This window comes from Phaethon lepturus, unplaced genomic scaffold (genome assembly GCF_000687285.1).
Source record: "Phaethon lepturus isolate BGI_N335 unplaced genomic scaffold, ASM68728v1 scaffold12539, whole genome shotgun sequence".
Classification (NCBI taxonomy): Eukaryota; Metazoa; Chordata; class Aves; order Phaethontiformes; family Phaethontidae; genus Phaethon; species Phaethon lepturus.
The window spans coordinates 3,812-23,924 of NW_010561269.1; the positions used below are offsets into that span (position 1 = coordinate 3,812).

General features: G+C 38.8%; 1 protein-coding gene across 1 annotated transcript in view; it reads right to left on the reverse strand.

The window, feature by feature from the left end:
- Positions 1-659: 659 nt before the first annotated feature.
- CNTN3 (contactin 3 (plasmacytoma associated)) overlaps positions 660-20,113 on the reverse strand; it is a 53,202-nt gene continuing 33,748 nt past the window's right edge. The window contains exons 9-20 of the mRNA XM_010293956.1: positions 16,622-16,749; positions 15,055-15,230; positions 10,970-11,087; positions 10,018-10,176; positions 9,771-9,920; positions 8,973-9,043; positions 7,856-8,090; positions 7,561-7,676; positions 6,773-6,959; positions 3,384-3,496; positions 1,349-1,517; positions 660-760 (exon numbers count right to left, since the gene is read on the reverse strand). Coding sequence (XP_010292258.1) covers positions 660-760; positions 1,349-1,517; positions 3,384-3,496; positions 6,773-6,959; positions 7,561-7,676; positions 7,856-8,090; positions 8,973-9,043; positions 9,771-9,920; positions 10,018-10,176; positions 10,970-11,087; positions 15,055-15,230; positions 16,622-16,749 — 1,723 coding nt within the window. The remainder of the gene's footprint in view (positions 761-1,348; positions 1,518-3,383; positions 3,497-6,772; positions 6,960-7,560; positions 7,677-7,855; positions 8,091-8,972; positions 9,044-9,770; positions 9,921-10,017; positions 10,177-10,969; positions 11,088-15,054; positions 15,231-16,621; positions 16,750-20,113) is intronic.

The following is a 20,113-nucleotide window of genomic DNA, read 5'->3' on the forward strand; positions in this document are numbered from 1 at the left end:
GCCTTTGAAACACGGCCATGAAATCATTTCTTAAGAGCAGTAGTGGAAGCCCTGCCTCTTGGTCACCCTGACACGGACTGTGCAAAACAAACATCCATGCTGTGACTTTTCTTTTACCTCCCAGCTTTGATTTCTTGCTAGATTTAGAATGAAAGGCAGTAAGAAAACTGATCCAAACCTACTGGATTATGAACATTGTCTTAAGAATGGCTGCTTAGTCAAGGTGTTACCATCCGATTGAAATGCCATGTCTCTTGGTTTCATCTTTTGTATGTAGAACGATGTTACCCTAACAATGCAGAACATACCCAAAACAGCTCAGTGTCACTGCAAAAATGGAGCTTCTCACTGGGCTAAGCTCTGCCTCACAACTCTTACCAAAGTACCATTGACCTCTCCCTCTCTTACACTGTATCTGAAGTATGTAATATGTAAACTCCTTTGGTTCAAGTATTAAGGCATTTTCGATTCCTTTTTAAAGGATTCGCTAAACTTTACATGATATTTCTACTTCAACCTACAGTGAAATATAAAGAATTTAAAAACACGTCAGGATAGAAGAAAAACATGCATTAACCACTGCATTTTTTTTTTATAAAAGCACTTTTCTGAAGTAACTGATTCATTTTTTTTTTCCCCAGTAAATGGAATTTGTATCATCACAACACTGAATGAAGAGTCAAGGAAAATATTGTTGATAGGAAGGTGGACACACTGAAGATACTCAAGACTGATGGACCAGACCCTCTTGCATCCATACCTGTGACAAATGGAAAAGGTCAGGATTAAATGAAAGCATGAGTATCTGCTCTGTCAAATTATTACTCATCCTAGATGCTAAGCAAAAATTATTGTAAATTTTTACTTCTGACAAGCAATTAAATTTCACAAAAATACACTCAGTATTTTTAAACTACAGAAATGTATTGCAAAATGCTGACACTATACAAACGGTCTTCAGTTTGAAGGTAAGAATAAAAAAAAAGGAGGAAAGTAAAGAATTGTAACATTTTTAATACCAATTTACATGGTAATTTACCAGTTCAATGGAATTAAGTTTGTCATGCATAAGGGCATGAAGATTGTTCATTGCTTTTCTTTTTATTACCTTATTACCGTACAACATACAAGCATTAATTCTTTTTTTCTCCTCAGCAATAAGGACTCAATTCCTCCAAAGACAAGCTGTGACAACTAATGGGTGTCAACTGCAAATTTAGCAGTGGTTCAGTACAGGAAGGCAGAGACGTGTCTCTCTGTACTGTGGCTCGTATAAAGGAGGTTCTGATATTGGCTGGGGACCCTACGTAAGCATGTGAGCAGTAATAGTGATTTAGCTTCAACCTACTAGCTAGTCTGGGAATCAGGATCTGATCGCTGCTAGCGCCATCTCCGCCATCACTTGTTGCTTTAACTTCTATAATGTAATCTTCATTAAACTGGAGCAGAAGTTCTGCTGTTGTCTTGTCCGTGTTCAGCACATTCATATGGGTCTGACTGCTGGTCCTGTACAAAACCTGCAACACAACCCAACCCCTGTAGCACATCATTTCATTTCAGAAACATTTATGTTTCTTGGAAACAACATTTCAGTCTTTAAAAGGATGGGATGAGAGAAAAGATCTGATTTTTGGTTAATATTATAGGGCAGGAATTACATTTAAAGAAAGATGGTAACATCAATCAAGGTCTTTTATTCCACCTTTAATCTAAAATGGCAAAATGTATAATGATAACAAATGAATAATATATTCCGTTGAGTATCTTAATAATGTATTGTTCTATAAATTATCCCACCATTTGGAATCTGTCATTATCTAGATCAGCTTCGTATGCCAATACGTAGTTTGGGAAGGAGAGAACTAAGCAACATTACAGACTATGTTGGAAGATGTTCTGCAAGTGCTAGTGATTGATTCTTCTGTCATGAAACTTAACTGCGTTCGGTGTCCTATGTTTTAAAGAACAGGAGCTACATCTGAACGTCACAGCCCACTGCTCAATACGATCAGGCAAGAGGAGGGATTTGAGAGCAACATCAGCCTCTCTTCAGCCCTGAAGGGTCCCTAGCGCCAAGGCACAGAGAGAGGTATGTCCTGGCAGAGTTAAAAAAATACGTGGATCCAGTGCATTCACCTAGCAGAGTTTCACAAATGTGACAAGCAGGGAAGCTTGGCAATTTCCCATTGCAAAAAAACCAGCAATCCCAACTTCCCCAAAATAACAGCAATAGTGATGAAAGGGGCGGGGGGGGCAGGATCCAAGCCACTGGAATTACACCCACCCACTGCCACCCTGGAGCCACGCTCCCTAAGACCATGCCTTGCTCTAAAATGCTCTCCGAAGGACACGGGCGTATGGCTCACTTCCACAGCAGCCGCACTACGGCCGTGCTGGTACTGTCAATGGCATTTGTTGGTTCTTCCCTTCCTGGCAAACTAACCTTTGTTAACTGTACTGCCCTTGCCTTCTGGGATAAAAATGACCCAAGTGCTTTACTTCAGGAAAATTAACCAGCTTTATCAAAATTCTGCTTACCCTTGTGTACTTAGCAATGTTTGTTATCCACAGGGGAACCTGAAATGGTTGTGGGAGACAGAGCACGCAGTTTGAAACTAGATCTACATGGTACATTTTTAGGTCAGCTGCCGTCTGTGAAAGTAGGTGGCTTAGCTAAGCCGCAAACATGTATTTCTTGCCAACACAACTCGCAACACTGCACAGTCAGATCTTCAGAATAAATCTTTTATGCAAGAATATATCATGTGGGATCCAGCTGTACACAGCTCATCAAGAACATCCTCAGCTATTCTCTTAAATACAGTTAAGATATAACATATCTAAATACCTGTACATTTGTGCCCAGATCAGATTTAGAGTAGATGTAGCAATGTAATTGTCTATCAAGGAAATGATCATGTCTCACAGTAAGTAAGAAGAAAAACGTTTAAGAATATCAGTTTGATATATGTGGTACTAATAAATATACCTGGCCAGCACTGGAAACTATACCCATCAGCTAAAGCTTTGATTATTTGGTTTCTTTCAAAATGTTATACATTTGGATAAGCATTATATACATGTTAGAACATCCAAGTGATACAACCTGGATAAGAGGGATCCTAAGAGCTGCCAGTAATGCCCGCAGCTCCTGGCTTTGTTTGCATGAGGAGGAGAAGGCATTTTGTGTACCATTAATGGTAAAAGGACCGTGGTTTATGAGGCATTCTTAGAATACTATTTAAAATCTATAAAAAGGAGACACTACTGAAATGGTCTAGATGTGGTATTGTGCATCCTCTGAACTTACCGCCTTGTGAACAGACAAGAAAAAGCAAACTGTGGATTGCTTTCAGGTATTTTTCTGGTCTGTTTTCACTTACCTTATACCCAGTCACCTCGGACTCGTTCTCCATAGCTCTTACTTCCTCCCAGCTGAGGATTACCCTGGAGTCGGTGACATTCCACATAACGTTTCCTGGCGGTTGGCTGGGTGCTTCAAATATATAATAAAAGCATGACTTTAATTTAATTGGCATTAGTGATTTATTCTACAGTAGGAAATAATAGTTCAGGTAATTGAGTGTCATTACATGTCGGATGCAAAAGCAACTCAAATGCAGCCTCGTCGTTTGTACATTTTATGGCTCATGAGACTGAACTGGAAAAACAGAAGGAAAAATAGAACGGCACATAAATGTTATTCCTGAAGTTGCATTATCTGTTGATGATCCTTCATTAAATATAACCAGACAAAAGCATATGTCTCAGGACATGGGTCATCAATGAGAACAAACTCTAATGGAACCAATGATGGTAACAGACAATTTCTCATTTTAGTATATTGCCAAGAATAAGCAAATACTTGACAATAGATTATTTGTTAGACAAATTTAGTCTTAGTGAATATTCAAATCTACATGCTGCGCTGATTTACTTTAACATGTTTATAATGTAAAAATATTTGACACATTTTCTTTGTTGTTCTTTTAAGTCGAGGCATGATTTTTGAAATGCAGTCGGCACCATTTCTGTATCTGCAGCTGGAACAACAATGGGCTCTGGCCAAGTAAATCTACTGAGGTTTTTTTTTGTTCATTAACAATCTGAGACCGTTATTGTCAAAAGGACTAGTACGCTTTTGGCTGTACGCTTTAATGTATCTTGAAACTGCCAAGCTTTCACGGAAGGCAAAGGCAAGTACAAACCTATTAAGCTGCCTCAAGTTGGCTTCCCAGAAAATGGGTCATGCAGTGACACAATCAACAATTAAAATCTTTTCTAAATGTGTTAAGGAAAACAATTTACTGTTGCTGTCACCTAGTGGAGGCAACTGCTGCTTAGGTGGACTGTGCTATGCTTAGATGCTGAAGGTTCCGGTATTAAACACTGACGGTGGTTTTAAACACTCCTATGCATATGCTTATGGGTTCTCTTTTTTTTTTTTCCCCTTCTCTTATTTTTAAACTCTTTCATAGAGGTAGCTCCCTGCCTTCTTTCCATGAGCAGTCAGACCAAAACTCACCTGATTATACTTCTTAAAGTAAACACAAAAATGTAAGAGTGAGACTTAAAAGAATTATTCCAAAGTCAAACGACCACTCACAGGTATTTTTTTGCCTTGTTCTGTATACTAAATAAGATTTAACCTGATGCACTAATAGCCACTTTTTGTAAATTAAGAGGAGATTGTTTTATTCCTGAGACTCAAGTATTACAGCATATATGAATAGTTTTCACAGAGATATTAATTTCAAAATTATTTCAAAATAATTTCAAAAGAAATGTGTTGTTCTTTTAAATCCAAAACAAAATATTAATATGACATCTGAAAAAATGAAGAGTGAGTATATATGGAAACTGTAAGCCTCTATCTAGCACTTGACTTATGGAAGTGATTCAGAAGGCTGCAGTTCGCTTTAGACACCAAAATCTCCATCGCTCAGGGCTGCAGAACTTAATTTGTAATAGGTCAGATCCTGAACCACCACATCACAGAAATACACGTCCAGTGCTAAGCGTGCAAATAGCTACACGGATTTCTTCGAGACCCCTCAGATGCTTAAGGCTGGTCATATACACCAGTGCTGCTGACAGAACATTTGGTTGTATTTTAAGACTTTCTAAATATGAAATGCTTGTAACATCTCGCCTTATAAGCTTAGGCAAGTCTTTTCCGATTACTTGCCAGTTTATATAGCAATACTTTATAAAACAAAACTACACTTCTTATTTTGGGCTACGAATATAAATATTTCAAATATAAAAGCAAAGACACTTTAATGGTCCAAGACAAAAGACTGAATTTTCAATCTTGAAATATACTGCCAATTAAACGTAAGTATTTGTGTTTCTCGATGTGGCTAATATGTTACTAAGAAGTATCTTGTAGGTCATGTGGGTGAATATAAATGCAGTGTGCACAGAAATCCTTCACAGTGAAAAATGCATCAATCACAAATATTCACGTTAAGGTAGAAATTGGGATTGATCAAAAAAAAAAATCACACAAATGAAAAATCAGTTTCTACTGCAGCAGTATAGAGAATTATTTGTCTTAGTCAATTCAACTAGTAGTTAGTTAGCAAAATCCTTCAGAATTGACATTACCCTGTACCGCACTGTTTTTGTTCTCTTCATTCGCCAGCAAGATACAGGGACATAATGCAACTAATTTTCCTCTTTAATTATTCTGGATTACAGTGATCTTCACTAAGGGCCTGATCCCGATCAGTGGGATCAGGTGCTTGTCCAACTGTCAGTCACACATCCCAAAGGCAGATGATCACTTAAAAAAAGGACTGAAAAATCACTGAGCTGACCAGGCTGGCACAACCTCTAGTGAGCAGCCAGTAGCCACAAAGATGATTAATTAGAGAAAACTATTCATCGCATGTCAGGTACAAGCTACAGGCAGTGAGTTACTTCAGCCAATTCATGGTAACTATGCATGTAAGATACTTAAACTCTAGCAAATGTAAGTTAATCTGAATTGGTTTAGTCCTCAGTGACAGTGACACTTGTTTTTTGCGTATTATCATTTCTGATAAGCTAGCTTATTTCCTAATATTGATGATGCGACCACTTTTGGTGGAAGGATGTTAATGATTATTCCAGGGAATTTGACCTTTCAGACAGATTTAATTGTTGCGAGTCTGACAGAAACATTTCAAGATTGATGACCCTGATTCTGAGTTGTATTACAATGCAACAGCATACTAAAAATATTTGTAGAAAAGTTAGTGCAGCCTCTGACAATCTGTTCTCCAGCTTAATTTTGCCTTTTTAATAGTAAAGTGGCCTCTTACGCAATTTGTTCAAGGGGAAACAATGGACAGGAAGGATTGTTTTGCATGAACTGTATGAGGATCATTGCATTTCAAAAGCCATGCCCTAGAGAACTTATAAATATGTTATAAAACCCTGAAAAATTCAACAAGTCTCCTTTTCATTCCTTCAAATAACAGAAGTTTTTCTTTTAAAATTCTTCCAGTCACTTAGAAGAATAATAAAGGTTCCATGCAGAAATCATGTGTCTTTCTGCAGCTCCACTGGCATAGTTGAGTTTCACCTACTCATCCTGCTAAAGTAGCAGAGGGTAGAAAATGGAAGATCTATGCTCGATTTAATTGTGTAACAACTCCTCTAGTCTGTATGAAAATTCAGGTCACTTACACATATTGTGAGGCCCAGTAATGCACCTATTTTTCATTTCCCTGCAAGTGCTAACACACCATTATGTGTCTCCCCACTTTAAATTCAAGATACTTACGTGTCTTTTTTGTGGTAGCATTTACTGTGGCACTAAAGGGACCTGCTCCTGCACTGTTATAAGCACGGACAGCTGTGTAGTATGCTAAGTTGCTCTTCAAACCTGTTATTCTTATTGATGTCTCATTCCCTGCAGCTTTTACTCTGTTTGAAGAGTCTTCTTTTCCACCGTTATTCCAGTACCTAACCTAGTAGATGTAAAACAAAACCATTTAAAATCTTGCATGGAATGGACTGCTCACCCACCCAAATGCATTGCATTTGACTCCTCTAAGTGCATTTTTTTTCCTCAGCTGAAAAAGGTAGAAATACATTAAAAATGTCAAAAATATATTTACTATGTAAAAAAATTCTTATCCATCTGTCTTTCATGCTTGATGCTCTTTTTAGTATGACTGTAGGAAAAAGGAAACTGAAATATTAGATCTTGCTTGAATTAAAAAATGACAAGAGGAAAATCATTACTTCATCTACAAAGTAAACAAGTTGACCTCAGAAAACTATCTTACAAAATAGTTTCTTTGGAAGTAAATGTAATTCTGAAAAAAATATGTCACTTTGAAAATACTGTTAGACACATGATTATCAGCACAGGAAGGAAAAACACAATTTCATTCTGTGTTCTTTGTTTTCAGATACTTAGAAGAAAATATCCTTCTTCGAGGTGTAGGTGGGGCAGGAAGAAAGCAAGGCAACGCAGTAATCTTTTGTCAATTTGTGCTGCTGGCCTGCAGCCTGCATGGCTCTTCTGGCCTTTTACAAATGGGAGTGTATTTTAAATGAGCTTACTTCGTAGCCCAGTAACCTTCCACTACTCATCTTCCAGGGGATGGCCGTCCAGGAGACCTCGATGACCGAGGACGACAGACTCGTCGCAGATACACCGGAGGGGGCTATGCTAGGCTCTGTATTTGGAAATCAATAAATGAGAGATGATTAGCAGCACTGGTGACTGTGGAAATGAACATGCTCATATTCAAAGTGATCTCATTTACATTAACTGTTGCTATATTCTCTGATGAAACATCTCATGTTAAATATCTGGAGGTAGCTTGGTCAATCTGGAGATAACTCCATCACATACCTTCTTCAGCTGAAAAAACTGTCGTTACTGAACTAAACGGCCCTTCTCCTTTATTGTTATAGACACCAACTTTGACTTCGTATGGTGAAAAGGGCAAGATGCTTTCGTTCCTAAAGACGTATCTCGGTGTGTCAGGAGAGGTGACTACAGTCTGTATCCATGTTGTGGTGCCAAGGGGGCGGAAAGCAACAACATAGCCAAACCCTTCTCCATTTTGCAATTCTTCAGGAACAGGCTGTGAGAAAAGCCACAGATGACAGAAGTCTGTGATGTTACATACAGCACTGGACACGTTTTGCAGGAAGAAAATACCGGCAGACTAATGTACATCATTATAACTAGGTTCTGGAAGTGCATTTGGGATCATTCCATCAGCATATTAACTCTGGTACAGCAGAGCAAAACATGTTCCTTTGACCTATTTTAAGGCTTGCACTTCAAGAAGAGAACAACTTTCAGGTATATTCCTTGTTTTCCAGTAAGTATACTGTTTCAAGACACTCTTTAATAATCCCCCCCCCCCATTTCTGGTCACAATCCATAGTTCATAAAAACCCCAGTATTTTCTTAGCCAGTTACTACAGAATCCAATACTTTGTACAGTGGCTCATACCGTCCTCTGATGTGATTATGATTAGGTAACCACACAGAGTAGTATATGTTACTAATAGTATGCTAACATTTTTTAACTCGTTAAAAACAGGCCACGTAATATAAAGTAGTAGCTGATGGTTCGTATTGGCTAGCACAGGCATCCAGAGTTAACGGTAAGAAAGCAAGAACTGCAAAGGTCCACTGAAAAACCTAATTCTTTGGCTCAACCTTTGAACAATACTCCTTCCTCTTCCCCTGCCCTCCTGCCCCCTGTTTAGCTTAACATTTGTTTGAGAACAGAACCGAATCTCAGACAAACGAACCGAATTTCCTACTGATTGCCACCTAGCACAGTAACGCACGAAAGCGCAAGAGGGAAGGCAAACGTGCACATTACAGAATGTTACTGAGCACTTATACATCCTAGATGAGAAGCTGCTGCAGCCAGGGAAATTCATCTTTTAAGAAGAGTTTGAATGAAAACAATCATTCTCTGAAGAAAATTGCTTGCCAGAAAACTTACATCCCATGTTATGACCAGTTCAGACCTGCTGCCTCCTCCCCCACTGACTTCAGACGGGGGAATTTCGGGAACTGTGAAAAGGAAACGCAGAGTTGTCTACGCAGTGTAGGCACAACAGTCGACATCATGCAACGTTAACCCGGCTGTATGCATATCGCTTTTGCAAATCAAGGTAAATGCTCCTGAGGCAGGGTGGAAAGCCCCAGCCCCATCCTGCGTTCGCCATGCTGCTTTCCATCACTGGGGCAGGCTGATGTTTTTCTGAGCTCTTGAACCTCGCTAGCTGGCAGACTGAACCCTGTATGCAAATGCTTATGAACTTCTACAAATTGGAGGCATGCTTCCCTTTTTTTAATAGGGTTAACTTATGCAAACGTATTGGGCAATGGCCTTCTGCCAAGTAAGCTCCTGGGCTTTTAATTGATGTGTTCTTCTGAGCCACATGCTTAGTACATGGAAGGTGTACACTGATCAAACACTAGGAATGAAAAAAACCCATCAAAATTAACCTCTTTCCATCCATTAATACCTTCAGACTCTGCAGCACTGCCTGAACTGACAGACTTTGGCATACTAAATACAGTGTAGATATATTCAGATGTTATGCTTCTGTGATGTTCAGTATTGCAACACAAACTGTCCCACGGCTAAATGGAAAAACAACGAACAAACTAGTTACAGGCTTTTATATTCAATGGCAATTCCAAACTTGTTTGCAGAGAGCCAAGGATATGAATGCTCCTGGCTTATTAATATTCAAGATTCTTGAATTAAAAACAAATAGAAGAACCCACTAACCTGCCTCTTCAGTTCTTACTTTTTCTGAGGGTAAACTAGGTTCTCCACCTCCTATTTTGTTACTGGCAACTACACGAAATTCATATTCAACCCAAGGATTTAAATCCACCACTGTGGTGGTTAATGTTTTTCCATCGATCACATCTGGAACTATTAAAAACAAAAAGAAAGAAAAAAGAAACTAAGAACCAGATATCCCTGGTCAAAAACGTTTTAACAGAACCCGTAACAAGAATTGTGTTTTTACCTGTTGTAACTCGCTGCCAGCCAACTGAGAAAGGTGTCCTTGCTTGTATGGTGTAAGCGGTTACTGGGCTGTGATTATCCGTGCCTTCTTGCCAGGAGATCTGAGCCGTGGTATCAGTTATTTCATCCACTTTCACATGTTCAGGGGGCCCAGGTGAGCCTAGAATCAGATTGAAAAACAGACGGTGTTTTGTAAAGCCAGTACCCTGGAAACCACTAACACAGCAGTACGGATTCCCATTTTATCAGCGCTGTGGGAGGAAGAAAACAATTCAGATTGGAATAAGAACGCTTGTAATTATTATTTTACAGCCACTAAACTTTACTCTGATAATCTAATTCTTAAAATACTCTGAACTGCAGCATAGATGACAGGGGTTTGTTTTTTTCAAGAACCTTTGTTCAACACGATCCCTCTATCTTTCCAATGTCTTTTACTTCAGTCCTCCATGTCCTCTTTTAATCTGCTAATACATCTCTGTAGTCTGCCGATTTGTTATCTACAGCTATTTTACTGTATGATGCACTGTAGCAATTTTTCAGCACAACATCTGATCAGCACCCTGAGCAGCCATTCAGTCAGGCAAGCTTTCTGCTGCCTTCTGGAAAATCCTGATTCCAGGCATCCTGGCAATAATGCTGTTTTTTGTTTCATCTGCACTAGCAAAGGGGGTTGAAATAACTCGTTCCCCATCGTCAGTGACTTGAAGGACTGTCGGTGAGAAAAGATGTAAAGTCAAGATTTATTATATCCTTCAGCTCTTAATTTCTCTGGGAAAAATTAAGCTGCATCCAAAAATTGAGCTAAAATTCTCCCTAGCTGCAAGGCAGAATCACATAATTCACGTCGTAGATGAACTGCGCTTTGTAATCTACAATATCCGTTGTTTCTGTAATCTACAATATACAAAAGTTAGAAAAAATGAGTCATGGTAACTGGAGCTGCAATTTACCTCGTACGATAAGGTCTGCTGCAGATGCTACGCTGTCCACTTCTGTCTTCACCATACAAACATATTTTCCACTATGTTTCAGCTGGATGTTTCTAATCATTAAATCTCCTGATGCACTCTGTCGAAATACAAAGTTCTTATTAATTTAAATGTACTACCTTGTAATTTAGTATTAAGATTGTATTTGTAAATGGGAAGGAAATCAACCAAAAATGTTGAAGATAAAGTTGCTCAAAAATTGCATTGGCAGACAGCCTGCAGGATAGCAAGTTATTACCCATCAGCTGCTCCGTGGTAATTGTCTGTAAGCGTTTTCCTAATAAACATGAGGTAGTGTCCCTCTTTTACGGGAAAAGTAAGCTACAACATGGTTAGCTTGTACTGGGAATGTACTTCCTGACTGCTGTTGGGAACCATGAAGAAAGTCAGTGCCCTGTGACCAACCACTTGTCTCAATGCCCTAAAAAAAAAAAAAAAAAAAGGAAAGCATGGTTTCCATGGCCATTACCCAGTCTGACTTGTAGACAGAAATTGTAAGAGTAGTTATCACAGATTTTTAAGTTCAAATCTGCAAATGACAAAGCTGAATTTGGTCCATTTTACCGGTTATTGCGAGCACATTTTTATTTAAAGGTTGCACATTTTGGGCTAAATTCCCCAATTTTACAAGTCTAAGTCCTATTCTTTATTCTTCATTGAGTATTTAATATTTGGTAATTTTTTTCCCCTCATTGGTCTCTCTCATGCCATAGCATGTGGTTGATCTCCTGAATCAAGGGAAACATACATAAAACTTGAGTGATAACTAACTGTAACTTCATATCACAGTAGGGCTCTTTGTATAGCATTTGTTTTCTACATCACTAAACCTTTGGTAGCCAGTGTCACTTCAAAAAATCTCCCCTTTGTGTCAGCTGAACTAGTGCTTTATCCCAGTTCACATTGTATTTTCCAGGTGAAAAAATCTCAGTCAGATTTAAAATTTCAAAAGCTTTTTATTTTCTTTTTTTTTAATTCAGTGTTTCATTTGAGGACAGAACCCTATTTTGTGGGTATTTTTAGCAACTCTGGCCACATGACTGATTCTTGGGCACACAGCAGTTTGGGAGAAAGGGGAAGACATGATTCTGGAGTTTATTTTAGTCTTAGGAAAAAAATTTAACAACCTTTCCAACCATTTGATTATTTTTCTTTGTATCAATCACGCTCACACCCATTATTTTGGCATTACGATGTCTCACTTCTTTATTCAGCACAAGCTGAAAACAATTCTGCCTGATTCCGTTCCACATGTGTATAAACACCATGCCTGGTCTTCTATGAAAGCACAGATGTAAGCACTTGCAGGACAATTCAGTGCTGATTGCCTACAATGCATTAGAAGTTGAGTTGAAGGCAATCTAAAATCCATCTGCTTGTTTGGAAGTGGACATTCAGGGAATGACCAACAGTAGCAATGCATACTCAGAAGCAAATCATGTTCTTTATGAACTTATTTTAGCAAACTAAATTTAGAACATCTCAACAAAGGGGACTGTCAAATTGAGTAATTTTACTTGAAATAAAACGCACCGAAAAATTAACACTGCATTTAAATTATTTGTGGATATTGTGGTGAAGAATCCCAAAGTACTGGGGAAAACACAGAAACCCGCAGCAGCAAAAAGCTACAGTTAGAAGGCACCCTCACCTCCCATGGCCGCAGGCCATCAGCGGTATCCACCTTCTTGCCTAGCCAGATTAAATCTTTGTCAGCGTGGACGAGTCCAGGTGACACAGTAAGGTCACCTTCCTTTCTCCATGCTACACAGAATACAAATAAAGAGTAGTCCATGCAGTATGAACAGCTGCTGAAATTGCTTTCGCTTCTCCTGACTGCGTAACGCTCTCAGCCATTGCTGGGGTCTATAAGCAGGTGATACCCGAAACAGTTTAGAGGCAATCTGTTCAAAATTTTGGAATCTGCTTGGTTTGCCATACTCTTTGTATAAATCATCTGCCTAACAAACAAAAAGAGCAGTAAGACAGTGTTATATCCTATATTTTCCTAACCATCTGGAAGACCAGGTGGTGGTCCCATAACATTCCCACTAACTACTACATGTCGGAGACCTCAGGCGTGCATGACAGGGACTTCCAAGACATCATTACACAGAATCTATCCATTGAAAAATTACGTTCCTTTTGCCATGTTTATGACCAAGAAAGCTGAAGCTATTTTTACACAGATATTTTCCTTTAACAAATATACACTACAACTATTAGAAGGCTTAGAACGTATTTATGCTTATTTACTTACCACAGCCTGCATATAACTCCGGATGAAATTATTCCAGTGACTTTAATGTGATACAAAGCCCATAAAATATTTCTATGGATCTCTTGGTAACCTATGAAGTTTTCTCCTAACAAGCTTCAATCCCTCTTTCAACAAATAGGAGTTAAAAAAATAACAAACCATAAACGTCTATATTCCATAAACCCCCCTAATTTTGTCCCTTATGACAAATTTCCACGTAAAACGTTCTAGATTCAGAGTTCTGAGTTAGTACTCACCCTGGATTTTTCTTCAGCACTGACTGAAAATTTTTTGTGGAAAAACTACTTTTTGATGCTTTTTCCCCTCAAAGACACCTAAACATGGCTTTGATTTGGATTTATGCCTGTGTTTGTTTTAGGAAAAAGCTGGAATTTTTAGTGAGAAAAAATACTGCATTTCCTAATCTGCTTACAAAACCTTAATTGAGCCAGTAAAACTGACAGATTCAGATTTTGGAGTGTTTTTAACCTTTCCTTTCTAATATTGCTATTTGTATATACAACCAGCTGGGCGGAAATATTACTAAATAAATAAAGTCCATATAGCAATACTGGAAGGTAACGGGCTATGAAATCGGAGCATTCCCATTACAGCATGACAGATGGTCAGTTTGTAATTCTCAAAACATTTCTGGGAAAATGTACATGATATATGAATATCTCATGGCTCCTACAAGGAAATCTCATCATCTCCACATGCACTTGTATTTAATCAATTGCAAACTGCAGAACAATCTGTGTGTTTGGTGCCTACTGATTAAATGCTAAATCTTTTGTGGTTTTACAGGCCAAAAGAAGAAAGTTAGGCACTGAAATGTCACAGTTTCACAGGCAGTAGCGTCTAACCCACAACTACTCCTCTAGAGCAGGAGATCTGTCAAGAATATGTGAAAGGAAACTTTATGGAGGTTTATAATGGCCACTTTCATGCTGATGCTCAGCTGTTCGTTTTGTTATTGCTGGGCCATGGCTTGCACTGTAATAAGACCTTTTGTTGTAATTGATTTCATACTCTTGATACATCCTTTCTCTGCCGTAATGCTTTACTTTTCATGTTTTGATTAGAAGGCTAAATTCTAAAAAACATGAATGTCACTCCTGCCTCCAGCATCACCTCTGCGTCCTGCATAGGAAATATTTAATGAGATACATGGCTTGAGTTGTAGTGAGGTGGGTGTTGGTCTCTTCTACCAAGTAACAAGCGATAGGATGAGGGGAAATGGCCTCAAGTTGCGCCAGGGGAGGTTTAGACTGGATATTAGGAAAAATTTCTTTACTGAAAGAGTGGTCAAGCATTGGAACAAACTGCCCAGGGAGGTGGTGGAGTCACCATCACTGGAGTTGTTCAAAAAACGTGTAGATGTGGTGTTTCAGGACATGGTTTAGTGGGCATGGTGGCGCTGGGTTGATGGTTGGACTTGATGATCTTAGAGGTCTTTTTCCAACATTAATGATTCTGTGATTCTAAGTTCCTCAATCTGTCACTGCTGTGTTTCATGTGATCTTGGGGAAGATTGTGTAGGGCCAAATGCAGAAACACAGGTAGGAACTTACAGTACTTCAGGTCTAAAATACAAGGTGTCTGTACAACGGGTTACGGGCAGCAAGCTAGCTGAGTGAATGATTTCTCTCCTACACAGGAGAAAATGCTACATGCTCAAAAGAGAGGAAACATCCTGATTTTACCATGTTGAAAAAAGAAGTAAGCCTGCCTGTGCTGCACACACCTGTAAGGCAAATGAAAAGAAGGTGTTTTTGCAACTTACTCCTCCAACCTTCTCAAAATGAGAAGCGTCTTTCTTGAAGTCAGTGAGCGTTCCATTGAAATACCAGGTAAAGCTGATGTCCAGCATAGGATCATGCTGAACCTGGCAAGGCAAGACGACGCTTTCCCCGACAGTGACATCCATGTTGGAAGGTGCCAAAGTAATCCTTGTTGGCTCTGTTGAGAGCAGAAGTATCAGTTATTGTATTCCTGTATTGCTGAGCTTTGCTTGCTAGTAATGTTCTACCACATTCTTCAAATCTGATTAATGACAGTCACTTCAAATTATGCAGCTGGACTATAAATGCTACTGCCTGACCCCTCTTTTGGGAGCATTGTGTTCTTGCACATTTATCAGTGGGAGCTACTCGACACTGAAAAGGTAAATTTTAACCTGCTGTGTACAGGCCAATACACTTTACAGAGCTAAATGCAATGCAATGAAATTACCATTCAAGAGTGTGTGTGGTTTTCGGCAGTTACATTCATGTTTTGGAGCAGGAAGCTGTAGTAGCAGCCACTGGAAGATTAAGAGGTAGGAGCGAGAGAAGGAGCTAATCTGAAAACTAAAGGACATCCACATAGGGTAGAATGCATTGGATATTTGGGTCCATATATCATGTAGAACATAAACAGTGTCATTAAGAATAGCTGCTTGTTACTCAAGAATCACACTAATAGAGAAAAATTTCACATATTGTAAATACTGGAAAAATAAAATTTCATTCTAGAAATCCTTTGTATATAATTCTATTATTTGTGTATAAAGGGGCATGAATCATTTAGGAGCACAGACCGAAGATGTGAAGCTGTTAATTCACTGAACAAAATAATTCTGTTTGGATCTATGAGATATATAGGAAATGTAATGCAGTAGGGTATTAGATAATTCTGAGTTTGGAAAATCTTTCAGCTATTCCAATCTTTAAAAAAAGAACATAATGAGAAAAGACAGTCTTCAGCTAAACTTCACAGACCACTTGTCCTTTTAACCCAGTATCTCAGAAAGCAGTTAGGATCAGATGACTTAGAGGAAGGGGCAAGAACCCTTTTAATAGCAATTATGTTTACAGTTTGCTTTTGAACGACTTTAGATTTTATTGCCCCTGGAGTCCCTGAATGCTCCTGCAGCTGGAGTTTCTGCCACATCTTCTTCCGTAAGCAAACAGCATATAGTTCCTTAGGGCTAAACAGACTGTGGATTGGAATATAAAATTACCTCAAGTATTTTTAATTGCCATAATTTTTTTCCCCCACAAATTAAGAAAAACCCAAACTTAAAAGCATAATTGCATTATTTAGTATTTAGATAAGTGAGAGAGAGGAGGAAAGTGTTCAGAACTCCCTCACATCGGAGGAGTATGTTGGTCAATGAGAGCAAACCCCTCAGTCTCCTTCCTCCCAACTAACAAAAAGATCTGTAACAAATAATATCCTTTTATCTTTATATATAAAGTATGTAACTTCTCACACTCTTTACTTTCCACCACATTTAGTATTTTTGCAACAAGCAAACTCAGATGCCACATCACTCCAGACTTGCATTGCAGAGTTTGCAGTTCACCTACCTGTAACTATTAAGTTTGTTGAGCCACTGGCTGTTCCAAACTGGTTTTTTGCCACGCACGTGTAGCTTCCAGCATCAGTTTTGGTCACATTGGCTATTCTTAGTCCTCCATCCTTTAGTAACATGATTCTAAAAAATCATGATGAGATTTTAAAAGTTGCAGCATTGGTCTGTAGACAAAATGCTTTAATACTCACGTTGTTACCTTTGAGACATCAAATTGCATCAATTACCAACCTGATGTTTGAAAATTTTGCAGCCATACCCTGACAATATACAACAAATTTGAACCCATCCATATCTTACTCACCATTTCGGACACCAGTGGAGCCCATGTTTAAGATATGCATATGTGCAGATAGATACATGTTGGTATGTTTGTGTGTGTGAGAGAGAAACCCCACATTAACTCCATCATTTGCAGCTGCACCAATTGGAGCTAGAAAAATTTTCAACAGTACTATGCAGTTTACCTCATGCAGTCTTGCATGGTAACTTTGAAATAACTATATATCATCATCGTGATGATGCAATCGTATTTTTCATAAGCAATCCACATTTGGCACTTTTCAGGGTTCATAGATACAAGCCTAACACGCTGCATCGAAGTCAATAGCTCATTTGCACAACTGACTCCATAAGGCAGGATTCAGCCCGTGCAAATAGAAACCCAGCACTTCTTTAGAACGCAAACCGAGACTTCACACTGTTGCAGACTGCTGTCTCAGTTATCACCTACGCTGAGCAGCAGTGACTTGCAGACATGGTAGAGGTATACTTTGTGGAAGGACTTGAAGGAAAGAAGATTCCCTCCACCCTATACAAACTTCACCAGTGAGAATCATACCTAATGGACAGATAGCATGGAACAAAACAGAAAGGTGCTTATAAAAGATGTGGACGAAAGACGACTTGCATTACCGATACAGACAGAAGAGCACCAGCATCCCAACAGTAGAGATGACATCCTAGACAACAGCACCGAAGGGATGTAAAGGTAAGGCTAATTTGACTCCCTCTTTCCTTATTCTCGTCCTCCCATCTGTCATATCCTTAGATGCAAGACCTTCTAACAAGTCTTCCCTAAGATAACCTTGAACAGCTATATGTAAAGATGTCCAGAATAATTAACAAAGTAAACAACATTTCCTGGTACACTTAAGTCAAAAGAGCTTCAAAGTTTCTCGCTCAGATCCCATCAATCCATTTCAAAGGCACCAAATCAATCACAGCGAGCCTCTTCTGTCATTTCCCCAAGCACCTTAGCTAGAAGGCATTTTGGAAATGCCCCAAACACCCACATCTAGATAAACAGAATCAACAGAACAGCAAACAACATTAACACTCCAGGTGAACCTCTAACCACAGTAGTCCTACACAGTTGTCAGAATCAGTAGAAGCTGAGGCAGCAAACGTTATGAAACTTAACATTGCTGTCTTCCCTTTCTCTGAAGAGTCATGAGGGTTTTGCCTTCTCACTTGCACGTACTTCATTATTAACCTGCTGCTTTATTCAGGACTAAATTAATACACACCCCTGCTACTCTTTTTAACATACTTGAAGCAAAATAGTATCAATGGATCTCCATCATTGGTCCCAACTGAGATTCAGCTCTCTAAACTTAAATACATATTACAAAAAGTTGATGAAGTCCACCGCATTAGGTGGGAATTGGTTTCACTGCCTTTCTTCTCAAAACTTGTCCTATGCATGGGATAAGCGGGATGCTCACTTGAAAGAACAGGTTCCTTGCTCATCTGGCATTCAGGCACTGTATCTAACAGCTCAGTGCGAGCAATCCTCCGTGTGAAACCCCGCATGTGCTACGGCAGCTGATGAAGGGTAACGCAAGCTAGACTGGCTGCAGGGCAAGTCTTGAAGACCTTTAGGGCTGAAGGCAGGGACGGCAAAGACACACCTGGTGAATGCACCACCTCAGATTTAATTGCCCTGCTGAAATAAAAGTTGGCCCATGAAAGGTATATGCTTCAGTAAGCTGCACTGTCATTAATTATTTATATTGATTTATATTATAAATAATACAGTGTTACCATTTTGGGGGGTTTTTTTGGTTGCTTGCTTTTTGGTTTGGGGGGGGGGGGGTTTGTTTTGCTTTGTGTCTGAATCCATTATTTCAGAGAATAATTAATTTGGTAAATACGGGCAGCAGAATGTAACTCTAGACTTCGATGGGTTCAGTGCTTTTACCCTTCACCCTTAACTTTGCTGATGCTCCAAAACCATGTTCGCTAACCGCAGAGCATGGCGGTGGGAGTCTGTCGTGGCTCTGTAGCTATGCTGCTCCTTTCCCTTACCAGCAAGTTCACCAAATCCTCAAGGCCCCGTGGGAGACTGCACTTTAAACGTCTGAAAGCAGGAGTCTGGATTCCTTCCACAGCTGCACTGATACTACACAGCCCTTTACAATGAAACATACTCTAGAAATAAGCACACTTTTAACTGATTTTCTTAATTACTCCGAATTGCATTTTGTATTTTCTTAAAAAAGGTGTTGCAACACCCAACACTGCAGCTGAAATACATTTCCTTTGGGCAAAGGTGACAAATAATGAAATTAACACATGCAAATTGTAAGTGATAACAGGTCACTTTGTTAGAATGACAGACAAAAGCATCTTATGTGGGGGAGAAGAGAGTTATAAATAGATAGTTTAATCAGTTTAAATCTTTTAACCTTCCAAAGGGTACTGAGGTACCTAAGCCAATGTGCGGCCTTTGAGGTATATTTTTAAGTATATATGAAGCACATATACTGTGCTTCATCAGTGTGAGCACAGCTGACCTTCCTCAGGCTCATTAAGTTGTTTTGGAAAATTCCTGAGCAATATTTGGCTGCACTTTATATTAGATAGAACATGTATAAATAAATTAAATCTTACAATATGGTTTATAAGTATTTTAAATGTGTTAAAGACAAGATTAATACCTATCATAGGTAATTAAAATAACATCAATAAAAGGTGTTAAAATATAACAATTATGGTTGCAAGCAAGATATTGCGTTGTTGGACTTTCTAGCTATCTGCCTATTTTGCAAAGGCTTGTACTGCATTGTCTACTTCAAAGCAGTTTCCAGTAGAAAAAATGCAAAACCAAATAAAAACCCAACAGTGTTGACAAAACCTGAGATCAAACAAAGGAAAAAATAGGATTGGGGCATAAACCAGAAAATGCCTGTTTGTTTAATTGAAATGAATCACATTTAGAGTGCTCTGAGCTATCTGCAAGAAGGTTGCTTAGAATTATTAAGGAATAGGCTTATTAAAACCAAGATATAATTAAGAATCACAGTTTTTTTTGAGAATTAAAAAAACCACCAACAACAACAAATCAATTCTAGAAAAAATTGTCAAAATAAAATATGTACTGGTAAATTAAAAAGATAAATGCTTTACTTTTTCAATCACAAAACAGTAAATGCAGCGCAGCCTATGAAAACACTAAACCCAGAAATAGCTCTACCCCTTCCTG